The sequence below is a fragment of the Simochromis diagramma genome, unplaced genomic scaffold (genome assembly GCF_900408965.1).
Source record: "Simochromis diagramma unplaced genomic scaffold, fSimDia1.1 OVJJ01000410.1, whole genome shotgun sequence".
Lineage (NCBI taxonomy): Eukaryota > Metazoa > Chordata > Actinopteri > Cichliformes > Cichlidae > Simochromis > Simochromis diagramma.
Window position 1 is genome coordinate 311,427 of NW_024387237.1, and position 13,023 is coordinate 324,449.

The 13,023-nt window shown below is 40.7% G+C and overlaps 1 protein-coding gene across 1 annotated transcript in view; it reads left to right on the top strand.

Moving 5' to 3' along the window:
* Positions 1–13,023, top strand: part of LOC120746965 — a 253,809-nt gene that overhangs the window by 193,428 nt on the left and 47,358 nt on the right. The window contains exon 5 of the mRNA XM_040052548.1: positions 5,929–6,273. Coding sequence (XP_039908482.1) covers positions 5,929–6,273 — 345 coding nt within the window. The remainder of the gene's footprint in view (positions 1–5,928; positions 6,274–13,023) is intronic.

Genomic DNA, 13,023 nt, shown 5'->3' on the forward strand with positions numbered 1-13,023 from the left:
GTTGTACCTGCCAGGAAATGTGAATATATACTTAAAAAATATCTGCAGTGGTATTATTGTGACTTATGTGCCCTAGCAGCTACATAAATCAGTTATATACAGTCTCTGGGGACCGCCCAGCGTTTGGTGCCAGTCTCAAGTGGCTGACAGAGGAACAGCAGTTTCTGTTGGTACCATCATTTATTATTTCATCAGATTTCATTAAAAGACATCTAAAGAAGGTCCTTACTGGATTGCCGCTGTTAACCAGATGACACTCTCTGCTGCAGGAGTGGTTGCCGCAGGTCAGAGGTCGTCCGCAGGGTCGCTTGCAGGAGAAACGACCCTGACAATGACACGGCACCGGGCTGACCTGCCGAGCACAAACAGAGTTCAGCACAGACCCTCCATCATTATGTCATCATCTGATGACCTCGTCTGGAGGGGAACGAGCGCCTGTATATGAGTGTGTTGAATACCAAACGACTAAATGAGATGAGAATTAAAGAAGAGAATTAAATTAAGAGAATTAAAAGAGCGAGAGAGATACAGAGATGTAGTACGTACGTAATCCAATTCCACAACACAGTGTGATGTGAAATCAGCTGTGTTTTGCTGCCCATTTTATTTCTAATCTGGCGCAAACCGACGAGCCAGTTCCTGAATCAGTCACGTGGTACGGACTGCCCGCGAGGCCTCGAACATCACTGCATACGTAATCGTATCAATTTCTGTAATCGCAATTTTGACAAATTAATTACAGAAATTAATGAATTAATTAATTACAGAAAGAAGGACACTGAGAAAAAAAGAGAGCCCGTGCTTTAACAATGGCTCCGTGCAGGGGTACATATGGACACGGACTCGTTTAGCTTATATAGAATTGGCTCCCCATATGCTAATCCAGACCAAAACCTCAGGTTCCATCCATTGACTCGCTCCGTCTCCAGTTTCCGCCGCCATGCTTTCTCATTTGTCTTCTCCAGCGCTGATAATTGGTGTCTGTCTTGTGTCAGTAATGTAAAAGACGGATTTAATGCGACATGACCATTCAAACAGCAGTCGCTTTCTAAAACATCAGAAATGCATCGGATTCAGTACCACATACGGAAGTGACTTAGGTGGGATTTGAAAATATCGGATTAGTGCTGTTCAAACTGTCATACCATGATCGGATATGGGTCAAAAGTCATATTTGATGCGCTTCCGCCTGCAGTGTGAACGTAGCCTTAGGTATAGAGAGCTCAGTGTCACGGTTCTGGGTCCGTTGGACCCAGTATTTTGATTTTATTATGTTTTGGTTTATTTTTGCATTATGGATTGTTTTCTGATGTTCTGGTGCTTTGTTTATTATTATCATTATGGATCTGTTTCTGTTATTCTTGGTGAGGGATCAGTTCTTAGGTTTTGGGTTCTCATGTGTATTGCAGTTCCTGTTCTGTGTCATGTCTGCATCTGGTTTAGTAATTCTTGTTTCCTGTCTTATTGTGAAAGTCTTTGTCTTATGTTAGTGTGTGCAGCTTCGCTTCCCCGTCTCGTTAGTCCTGATCTCCCCCAGCTGTGTCTCCCTTCTGTTGCCCATTCCCTCATTACTGCCCTGTGTATTTAAGCCCTGTGTTTTCCCATGCTTGGTGTTGCGTTGTACCCTCAGATCCTGCCTGTGTGTCCCTGCTTGGTTTCATGGTTTGGTTTTTGTTTCATGCCAGCAATAAAAGCTGTGGTTTTCAGTTACATTTCGTCTCGGAGTCCTGCATTTGGATCCACATTTCCACCTGCCCGCACACAGAGCCCTGACACTCAGACCTTGAAATGACTCTCTTTATCTTTAAACCTCCAGAAAAAATATTCAAAACACAAACACTGAAACTGAAAATAAACTACAATAATACAAACAGAATCAGTGTGTTTGGTGTTTGTAATTGAGCTTCCCTCTGACTGGAATAATTAGCTTTATTTCCTTTTATTTCATTTCCTCTCCGTCTCCTTTACTATCATTTAACCAAAATCACAACAGATGAAAACAACCCTTTTGTGGAGGTTTATTTTATTTAGACTGCACATTCAAAACAGTCCTTTCATGAAAGTGCAAACTGCTGAACTGTTCTGAAATGTAAATGTGAAACAGGATGCAGTTCACTGCCAACTTAAAAATCCCATATTTTATGAACTACAGAACATAGAAAACATTTCAAATGTTTAAGATGAGAAAAGCTTAAACTTAACAGTCATAAAATGTCTCGAAAAGTTGGGAAGTGGAAAACAAAAGGCTAGAAAAGTAAGTGGTACTAAAAAGAAAGGGCTGGAGGAAATTTCACAATAATCAGGTTCACTGGCAACATATCAGTGATGTAACTGGGAATGAAAACACATTTACACTTCTTTAGTTCCTCCCATTTCTAGTGATTTGATTTGTTACAGTTTCAGTGTTATCATTCTGTTGCTTTTATTATGTTTCTGCAGCATTTTAACCTTAATTCTGTCTCACCTCATTCAAAGCTTAAATTGAACTGAAGCTGCTCCTTATACAGAAGTATGAGTAAGTCAGAGCAGAGAATTATATGTAACATGTGGTGACAGGGATGCTAACCAGTCCCAACATGTTAGTGTCCGGTGAAACGGTGCGAAGCGGTGACACAGTGAGCTTGCAGGGACAGGCTCAGGGCGGGGCTGGAACTCAGCCAGATTGATTCACTGTGTGTTTCCCACAGTGACAAGAGCCAAGCAGGAAAAGAGTGCGGCAGCCATCCAGGAGTGTCTGTGTCCTGGGCTGAGAGGCTAAAAATCGCAGTGTGTGTGCATGTGTTGCCACAAATAAAAGAGCTGTCGCTTGACCTTGATGCTAGTGTGCGTGTGTGTTTGGGGGCAGTGTCAAATATGTCACTTCATGTCAGGAGACTCATCCAGAAACCTGGCAGCTAAGCAACTGTTCAAGTCATGCAAAGATGTGTGTGTCTGTGTGCCATACGTCTCTCTAAAGTTTTCCACCACACACACAAAAATTTACAAAAATAAGATATCAAAATGATTGTGCTAGTTCTGTGAATATTTTTTTTAAAGTTCCACAAATACAACATTTAGCCTAGCCTGAAATAAAAATGACTGCAGTGCAGTCTTTTGTGTGTTTTTGTGTGTTTAATCAACTCAGTCCCTCGGGTGAAATCCCAGGATCCTCTGACTGTTATGTGTCAATCTAACGTCATGCTTGTGCATGTTTGTGCTTGTAAGTATTCATTTGTAGTCATGGGCAAAAGAAAGCACAACCTTTTACAATTATTAGGTTTCATGTATCAAGCAACAAATCAAGAAGTGTCAAAATGAGGTAAATACAAAAAAATATTTAAAGTTGAGTTTTAACAAGGGTTATAGTTTTTTTGGCTAAGAAGTAACACCCTGCTCTAAAAAAGCCTTAATCATAACGTGTTATTTACAGCAGCAGAGACCACGGCCCACTCCTGTGATAACTCTTTGAAATCTGCTTTAAGCCCGCTGGACGTAGTGAAGCAGTAGCAGTAGAAACAGGTTCATGCTTTCACTGCCGAGTGTCTGAGAGCTTCAATAAAAAAAAAAAAGAGCATTAATAATGTTTGCAGTCAGCAGCTGCTGCACTCTGTCAGGTCTTTGTTTTCACTTCTTTTATTTGGGATCAAATGAAAATCTCTCTTTGAAACATTTGTCAACCTTGTGGGCTCAGATTCAAACAGGTGGAACAACCATGAAAACTGGTTTCTACTGTGATGTCACACAGCTTCATGTCATTAAAACAGGTTTACAGGGAAGTACAGGTGCATTTGTGGGTGTATGGTAATGTGGTAAAGACCACTTTACCAGTAGATTTGAAACTTGGGTTTTATTTTTTCATTTTGAATTTATGAACTTTTTACCTTTTTATTGATTGTTTTGCTTGACTGGAACAAAATATGAGTTTTCTCTTAATACCTAAAAAAGCAAACGGCATACTGACCTTACACTGTTTTTTCTTTGTGGATATTTTTTTCCTTCCTGATGAGCAGAAGAGTGCTTGATGGCTTCAGAAATGCCTGCAGAACAACAGTGATGTCTTTCAGCCTTTAGAACAATCACCAGACTGAAAATGTTTTCGGTAAGGGTTATGCATGCCTTTTCACATGTAAACTGGACACCTGTAATGCACTGCATACTACAGTCATTAGCCAAATGCCAGATTACTGACTAGGACAAAAAAAGAGAGATCACAGCAGCCTTGCACTGTCTCACTGTGCATTACAGAATCCAGGATAAAGTGACACTGTTTGTGTTTAAAGCATTAAATGGCATTCATCTGCATACATGGTAGATATGTTGAACCAGCTTTGAACCTCCAGTTAGATGGGTGAGTTTGGTTATGTTTGTGTTGTTCTGTGGACATCATTTAAGAACAGAACCTGTGAAACACTCAGACCTGCTGTATATGTCACCTCCTTTCTTATTGCCCATGTAATTTCTTTTTATCCTACAGTCAGGCCTCTAAAACAATGAATAAAGTCCTACAAATCATTCAATTAATAGATTTTAAACAGAAAAGATTCTGTTTAAAATCTGTTTAAAATACTTACGTCCCGGAAGCAACTCGTAAATATGCAACTCCTCCTCAGCGTCTCAACAAATCACAGCACAACACAAATCACTGTTTTTCCTAGGATGTCTGTCTGCTCTCTTAGTCAGTGAGTTTTATTAAAACTTGCATTTAAACTTTAAAATTAAAATAATCTCATTGGGTTTTAACTTGGGGTATCTGTAACTTCTTGAAAATACCGAAATCCTCGGACATTTAAAACAAGTGAAGGAAAGTTCAGCAGAGAACGTGGAAATGGCTGCTGCAACACTTTGCACCACGTTGTTGTTTTCCACTATCTTGATGGCTGCACTCGCAGGTAATTCTGTACATATTTAGATTGCTATTGATCTTTGAGTTATTTTCACCCTTCTCCATTTCCTCTATCATCTTCCATATGTAGAGCTACCACGATCGCTACCCAAGCTTGTTTGGATTGTTGTTATTCATTCTTTGGGAATTCTGAGATTCTAATGTTTAGGGTTTGAGAGCCTGAATTCTGTTACTTAAATTCTCATTTATTGGTTCTTGTTTGCTTTGCATTTTTCTCCGTTTTTCATGTTCGGGCTGTCTTTGTCTTGTCACGTGTCAGCTGATAAGAAATGACAGTTACATTCTAAAGCAATCATCATGTAACAATTTATAATGTATTCAATATTTGTTAATGATTAAAAATGTTGTTTTGTGATTATGATTTGATCACTTTAGCATTGATTTTATATTATATAACCACTTTGCTTATTCTTGTATATTACATCTGGGAAACATGACATCTGTAACACAGCATCTCATATTCTTTCTTTTAAACAATACTGTACACAATTGCCTGTGTGTGTGTGTGTGTGTGTGTGTGTGTGCGTGCGTGCGTGTGGTCCATTTTTGTAGAGTTCAGTGGTCTTTTTTGGGGTTCTCTCCACTCTGATTGGCTGCTGTAGAAGTGAACAATCATAACGTGAAACCTTTAACCGTTCTGTTCTGGCGAGTTTTGACTCTTTTTGGAGGTGCTCAAGCACCACTTAAAATAACTATACAAATAGTAGCAGTACAAATGCCTTTTAGTATTATTTTCTGTCATTATCAGAGACACTATTAGACACTACAGTTGGTCATCCAATTTAATGACTTGCTTTTGAAGGCAACACGGTAATGGACCCAGATGAAATACGGCTTAAGGAAATGTGAAGAATTGACAACCTTTGCAATCATAAAGTGAAATTACTAATTTGAATCACTAATTTGATTACTTCCAGCGCCCCCCATGTGCGGCAGCCTGTTACAGCAGCTCTTTTGAAGAGACTGTATCCATGAAATTGTTCTTTTTCTAAGAGTCTGAACGTAGAATCACTCCTGCCTCTCTGCTCTTTGTTTCCTCTTCTCAGACCAGAAGATCATCACATCTGAGTCTGGACAGGACGTCACTCTGTCATGTCGAGCTGCAAACAATAACAAACCCATCATAGTGGGGAAGTGGAGCAGACGTGACCTGAATGGACATTATGTCTTGATGTACCGGGATCAGCAATTTGTCCCAGATGAGCAGCGTCCATCTTTTAAGAACCGGGTGGATCTGCAGGACAGACAGATGAAGGATGGAGACGTGTCTCTGATTCTGAAGAATGTGACGACTGCTGATAACGGAACATATGAGTGCCATGTCGTCCAGGGAGTCAAACAACCGTTGAAGCTCATCAGCATCATCTACCTGAGAGTTGTTGATCCTCCAGGTGAGTGAGTAGAGTTGAGTGTGTGTGTGATCAGAGGTGAAGCTGCTTCCTGGTTGTTGATCTTTGTTTCTAAAGATGTTGTTGATGAGACTTTGTAGAGCTGACACTTCACACCTGTTTCTCACCTGCAGGTCAGACAGGAGGACACCCAGGGGATGGACCTGTTGGACTGATAGTTGTTCTGAGTGTTTCTGCTGTGCTTCTTGTTGCTGTTGTTGGTTTTTGATCTACATAAAACATAAAAAGACAGAGTCATGTCTCACACAGGCCTGCTGTTGATCAGCAGCTGTTTGAAACATCAGACTGATCCAGTGATGTTTTCTGTGTTATTGGAGAAATAGAAACAAAGAAACAATAGGCAAAAATGCATGATGCCAAACATCAATCAAACATGTTCACAATTAACATTACAACTGTCAAATAAGAATAACCAGAGACAAACAGCAGCAACATATTTACTTCACCATTCATTCCCCTACCAGGCCTAACCTAAGTCTTGGCTAATATCCTGTAATCAGTATTGGGCCACTCAAAAAAGTAATATACTACACATTAGTCATCATCTTTCCTTGATTTCATACCGAAGAAAGTCATTTGTCATCTGTTTTGCATTACTCTGCAAAATGACCTGGAACTCATTGTCTAAAAATGATAAGTTAAAAATATAAACCTGAGGATAAATTGAGGATAAAATGAAATCAGCTGAGTGTAGCACAAGTTCTCATGACAAAAATAACATGAATTTTTGTGTTCGCTTCTGTCTGTCCAACATGAGCGCAGATTAAAGACTCCTTGTAGTAACACGAAATAATGTAATTACTGAATTTAGTACGGTCACATGTTACATTACTGATTTACAGAAAAAGGCACTGTGATTACTTTAATGCATTACTTTGGAACACCGAGCACTGGCTGTAACTGAGGGACAGAAAACCAAGAAGCTAAAACAAACATTTCAATCCATTGCAAATGACCACGGCAGATCTTAACAGCTTTGAAATCACTAACTATAACTAAAACACTAACACAAAAATCATAAAATCACATGTGAACACACTGAAATATCCAAAGACACATGTTAAATGAAGCACCATTTGGACCCACCTTTAAAAGAACAAACAGTAAAAACCCCTCAAAAGAAATCAAACCCACTCCCACCAGAGTCAGACCATCGCCTCCTGAAGTTTCCACAGTATGGCAAAACCCGTTTGCCAAAAACACAGCAGAGAGCAGAAATCTGCACATTTCTGTGATTATCATCAAACCTGTTCAGACTGTGTTAGTGTGCCTGCGTTCTCTCTGTGAACTACAGTGTTTGTTCGTCTTCAGTATTTTCATGGATCCGTTTTATATAATCTCAGTAATTTTGCTTCTGTGTACTTTATATAAAATGTAATAGTAATTATCGAGCCAGCGAACATTTTTGTTTCAGCAGCTGTTTGTAAGATCAAACTTGTTATGAGAGGTTTGGACGGCACAAACAGATCCTCATGCAGAGATCCTTCCATGAACTAAACTCTGCAGTTTGTTATTTCATTTCAAGAGCTGTTCAGATATTATGTATCTTTTTAAATCTTTTATATTGAATTTTTATTAATGACTGAGGCTTAATATTGCATCTGTTACTCTGTCAGTCTTTATTAATATGTTTTTATTTTAACATATTGCGTAATATGTCATTTCACTTGGTATCAAAACTATTATCACTTATATATTTGCTGTATTTAGACAGTTATAAAAACATTTAAAAGCTTATGTGTTGTGTTCATGTTGTGCGCTGTGTTGAGATCCTTTTTCTAAGCCTTTCTGCCCAACCAGCATGTATTCTGTTTTCATCCAGACAATAAACTGCAGCACTAAAAGATAAAAACGAGGTGTATTTTGTTTATCTAAAAAAAACCCCTCACTTTGCTGTTTTCTTATTATTTAAAAGATCCTAACATAATAATGAAAAAACAGTCCTGTAACAGGTAACCCTGTATAAATAATAAGCCTATAGTGGGTCTTTACAGGCTAAACAACATACTTAATCATATTTAAAGTGTCTAGATCATGCCACAAACTGGTATGTGTAAAAGGCACTCAGAGAAATGAAGCCACCATTAGCACTGTGCACAAAGCAGGAGAGACTTTCCCTCAAATTTGGCATCTGGAACAATGAACTCATGGTACATCAAGTCATGTTGGTATTGATGGATCACTGTGAGTTATTTGATGCATGAGTTGACATTGTGGATCACGCATATCTGACATTCAGTCACATTAGCGTGTGTTCATCAGCAGAGTCCTGTAGGCAGTAAGCAGACACTACTTTTTACTCCTGACTGTGCTTAGTGAATGCATTTTTCTACAGGTTATATTAGAAGTATCACAGCCTGATCAAACACCATAAACTCACAGTTAGTTCCATGACCTCTGTGAACACATATGAATATTCATCCAAAAATGAATAAAATACAGTCACTGTATTTGAACTGTCCTCCTCATTAGTTATGAATGCTCAGCAAGTTGCCTTTTTAAACAGATCTTTCAAGCATCTTGCATCCATGCTAGTCTTTAAAGTACAACATCTCCCTCTAGTGGCCACATGTTTAAAAGCTTTTAAGGCAAATTATAAGTCAGGTCAAACCGAGTAGGTTTATTGTCATTTCAGCCATGTGGTGTGGTACAGGGAGGGCAGACAACGTTACTCCATAACCATGGTGCTACATATGACATTTAACAATCAACACAGCACTATATAAAGTGCAAAACTGTTTCACAGTCTGGCAGTGAGGGCCTGAATGTTCCGGTACCTCTTGCAGCAGGGTGAAGAGTGTTTGATGGGTGCATGGGGTCCTGCACAATGCTGGTGGCTTTGCAGATGCAGCAGGCAAAACAGTTGTCTGTGATGAAGGGAAGAGATTCTCCAGTGATCTTTTCAGCTCTTCTCACTATGCGCTGTAGTGTATTGCGTTATGATATAGTGCAGTTACAGCTGCTCTTGTCAAGTCACTGAAGGCAGAAAAAAGGATTTAACAAATCAAAACCAAACTCTGCAAAGCGACCAAGAGAACCTGACCTCAAAGCTCCCAAAGCAGCGAATTAACCCCCACAATGAACTAGTAGTTGAGATGGAACAACAAGACACTAAGAAAAAGTAAACTGTGGTGCTTCAAAGGAGCAGCTTTTACAGGAACCAGTCAGAAAACACCACAAAGCTCCATGCTAACAATTTATGTTCAGAAAACATTCTCCCCCAACTGGTCACAACTGAATGCCATCCCTCTTTGAGCCTGGTTCTGAATGAGGTTTCTTCCTTTTAAAAGGCAGTTCTTCCTTTCCACTTCAACTGAGTGTTGTGAGATTGTTGTGGTTTCTGTTGTATTATTGTAGAGTTTTCAGCTCATCTTTTTATCACCAAAAATTGCTCAGTGAGGTTTAGTCAGTGAAACTGACTGAGAATCTCCTCTGTGTTGGCAGAGAATTTCAGGAGGTTGTCAAAGATGGTTCTTGTTTCCTCATCTCACCTCTGTTCTTTCTTCAAAATTATCCAGCGCAATGTTTGATTCTGTCCTCATGATGGCACTGTTGTTTCATTATTAAAATTGTAGGACTGCAGAGGTATAACAGTGTTTTAGAAGTGAACTGCACAGCCCCAAGTATTCATCCAAGTCATTGAATCCAAGTGTTCCAATCACTTCCATAGTGACAGGAGTGTAAAACTTCCTCTTTACTAAATATTCCACAGTCAGCTGTTAGTGGTGTTATTACAAAGTGGAAGTGAATGACAGCAACTTAGCCATGATGAAGTTTCCCATATAAAATCATAGAATGGGGTCAGCACAAACTTTCTGCAGAGTCAGTTGCTAAACATAACCAAGCTTCATGTGATCTTCAGATTAGCTGGAGAACAGTGCATAGAGAGCTTCATGGAATGGGTTTCCATGCCCGAGCAGCTGCATGCAAGCCTCACCAAACTCAGTGAATGGATCATATGCAGTGGTGTAAAGGATGCCACCAGTGGACTTATTGTTACTGTTATTGTGCTCTATAATAATAACACCACAAAGACAGACAGGAGAATGAGCTTTAGGAGTCCATGCACATTTAAAGAGTCACTGTGTCCCCTCAGCTGAATGCTACTGACACCCTTCAACGGATATGCTTTGAATTATGTTCAACTTTTTGGTAACAACTTTAACACCCCTGGATTAGTGGCTGGAGCCCAGCCTAAGTTTATTATTCCAAGATAAAATGTACGTTCTGTTGTTGCAAAGTGGGAACAACAGAAATTCAGACTAGGTTACAGAGTGGGGTCGTTCAAGATTCAAGATTCGTTATTTGTCACGTGCGTGGTTACACAGGCATAACACGCAGTGAAATGTGACGTGATACTCTCCTCGACTGTGCAAAGAAAAAAGAGAGAGAAGACAGATCTTTATATACAGGGAATGGATATATACAAAGAGGAAATTATGTGCAGCAAGTGGGTGGGTCATGTACATTATATAAATAGAAATAGAAATAAAATGAAACAATCTGGAAATTTACAGGGTCGTTGCATGTTGAGGTAGCATGAAACTGCTGAATGAGTAGCTGCAGAGCTCAAAACACCAACACAAAAGTGCTGGGACCTCACAAGGTTGGGTTTCTTTTTTTTTCTCTTTTTTTTCTTTCTCTCTTTTTTTTTCGTGTCCCGTTTGGATCTATAGTCATCAGAATTGTTGTCTTAAGGCCAAGAAAGATGCCAAGCGGATTTATTTTACCAAGTGGATCATCATGGCCTTGCCATATTGGTCCATTTGATTGACCTTTATTATAATCATGTATTTATTTTATTTTCAGTTGCTACAAACGGGACAGACATGACTGTGGGATAGGACAGGGAGAAAGAATGAAAGAAAGAGAGGGAGAGAAAGAAAACCAAAGGGGAGAAGAGACGGTGAGAAGGGGGGGAAGAAAAACAAACAAAACACCTGGATCACATGTATGGAGAAAAAAAGAAACAGAAGAGAAAGCAAACAGAAAAAGAGCAACATAATAAAAACAGCACCATCACAATAAACTAGCTAGCAGTAGATAACAGTAGATACTAAATATTAAACGCTATTGTGCAGCACGCAAGGCAAATTTATTTGTATAGCACAATTCAACAACAAGGTGATTCAAAGTGCTTTACAGAGAAATTAAAAACAAAAACAAATAAAAAGCTTGATTTAAAATTGATTAAAACAAGCAAACAAACAAACTAACTAAACACACACATTTCACACCTGTTCGCGCGATCTGAACCCTTATCGTAAGGGGAGCTACCAGTCCTTCTGTGGACGAGCTACTTTCTATTTTAAATTCCCTGAATTTAAAATAGGTTTGTTTTGTTTTTCTCCATCTGCGCTCAGCTTTCCTACACTCTCTTTTTTCATTTTTCACTAGTGTGGAGTTTCTCCATGGAGACTTTTTCCTTCCAGAGATAACCTTCACCTTAATGGGGGCAATAGTGTCCATTACATTTAACATTTTTGCATTGAAGCTATTGACGAGCTCATTGACTGAACCTTTGGACAGGTCAGGTGTTAATGGGAAGACCTGGTTAAAGATCTCACTACTGTCTTCAGTTATACACCGTTTTGTGATCACTGCTGTTGATATATTTGTGTGGGCTGAGATTTTACTTTCAAAGAAAACACAGTAATGATCAGATAAGCCCACATCAGACACAGTAAGCAAGATAGACAGCGCACAATGTGCTTTGAGGTAGGAGCCAAAAAGGGTGTAGTTTGTGTGTGTGAACACCCGTGTGCACACCTGTGTGCACACCTGTGTGGATCAGCATGCTTGTATTCCAAAGGTTTCTCCATGTAACGATCTGCTAGGGAGTGTGGGGAGTCATAGCCCCGTCCACCAGGGTATGAAGCAGGTACAGAGGAGATCCAGGCCCCAGACATCCAAAGGCCTCAGACTACAAGGACCTGAGGAGGACAACCAAAAGGGGGGGGGGGGGAACCGTGCCACCCTCCTGGGAAGAGCTGAGCAGGGCCCCAAACGTGAGGTCACCCCGCAGCTACGGAGCAGAGGCCGGAGGGGGTTGCAGTGGCATGCCCGCGGGCTCTGCCGGCAGCCAGCTGTGCCAGAGAGGACCGAGCTTCAGGCCCAGAGGCTTGAGGGCATCTGCAGATAGCCACAGGCGCCTGGCCCCGCCAATCGGCCACCAGGAGTGAGCCAGTACATACATGAGCGTCCAGCCCAAGTCGACAAGGACCACCAACACACCAACGTCTGAGAGCATCAGCCACCGGCAGGGAGTGTGGTGAGGGGAGATAGGCCTCCGTACTTTAGAGGGCCTGAGATGTACCCAGAGAGGTTGAGTCTAAGACCCAACCTGACATATAGACACAGACGAACAGGCACACGCGGACACAGACGTGCATTCCCACCCCATATGCACAACCAAATACTCGGCACTCACCCAACATGTAGACAGACACAAATAGACACTGCACAGATAGTCGCACTCCCCAAACATACTCTATATCCCAGGTCCAGGTACCCCCGCCCCAGAGGGGCAAGCCACATCTAGACCCAGGAGATGTAACCCTTCTCTCTGGGGTGGAGGCAAGCGGACCACCTCCTTATCCACGGCTATAATGTGGATGTCTAGGTTGAAGAATAAAATTGAGGCACAGGCGGCCAGAAGGGGACAGAGGGGGAGTGCCTCCCCTGCACCCTGGTGACATACCTGCACCCCAAGCCCTGCATGTGTGGGTGGGT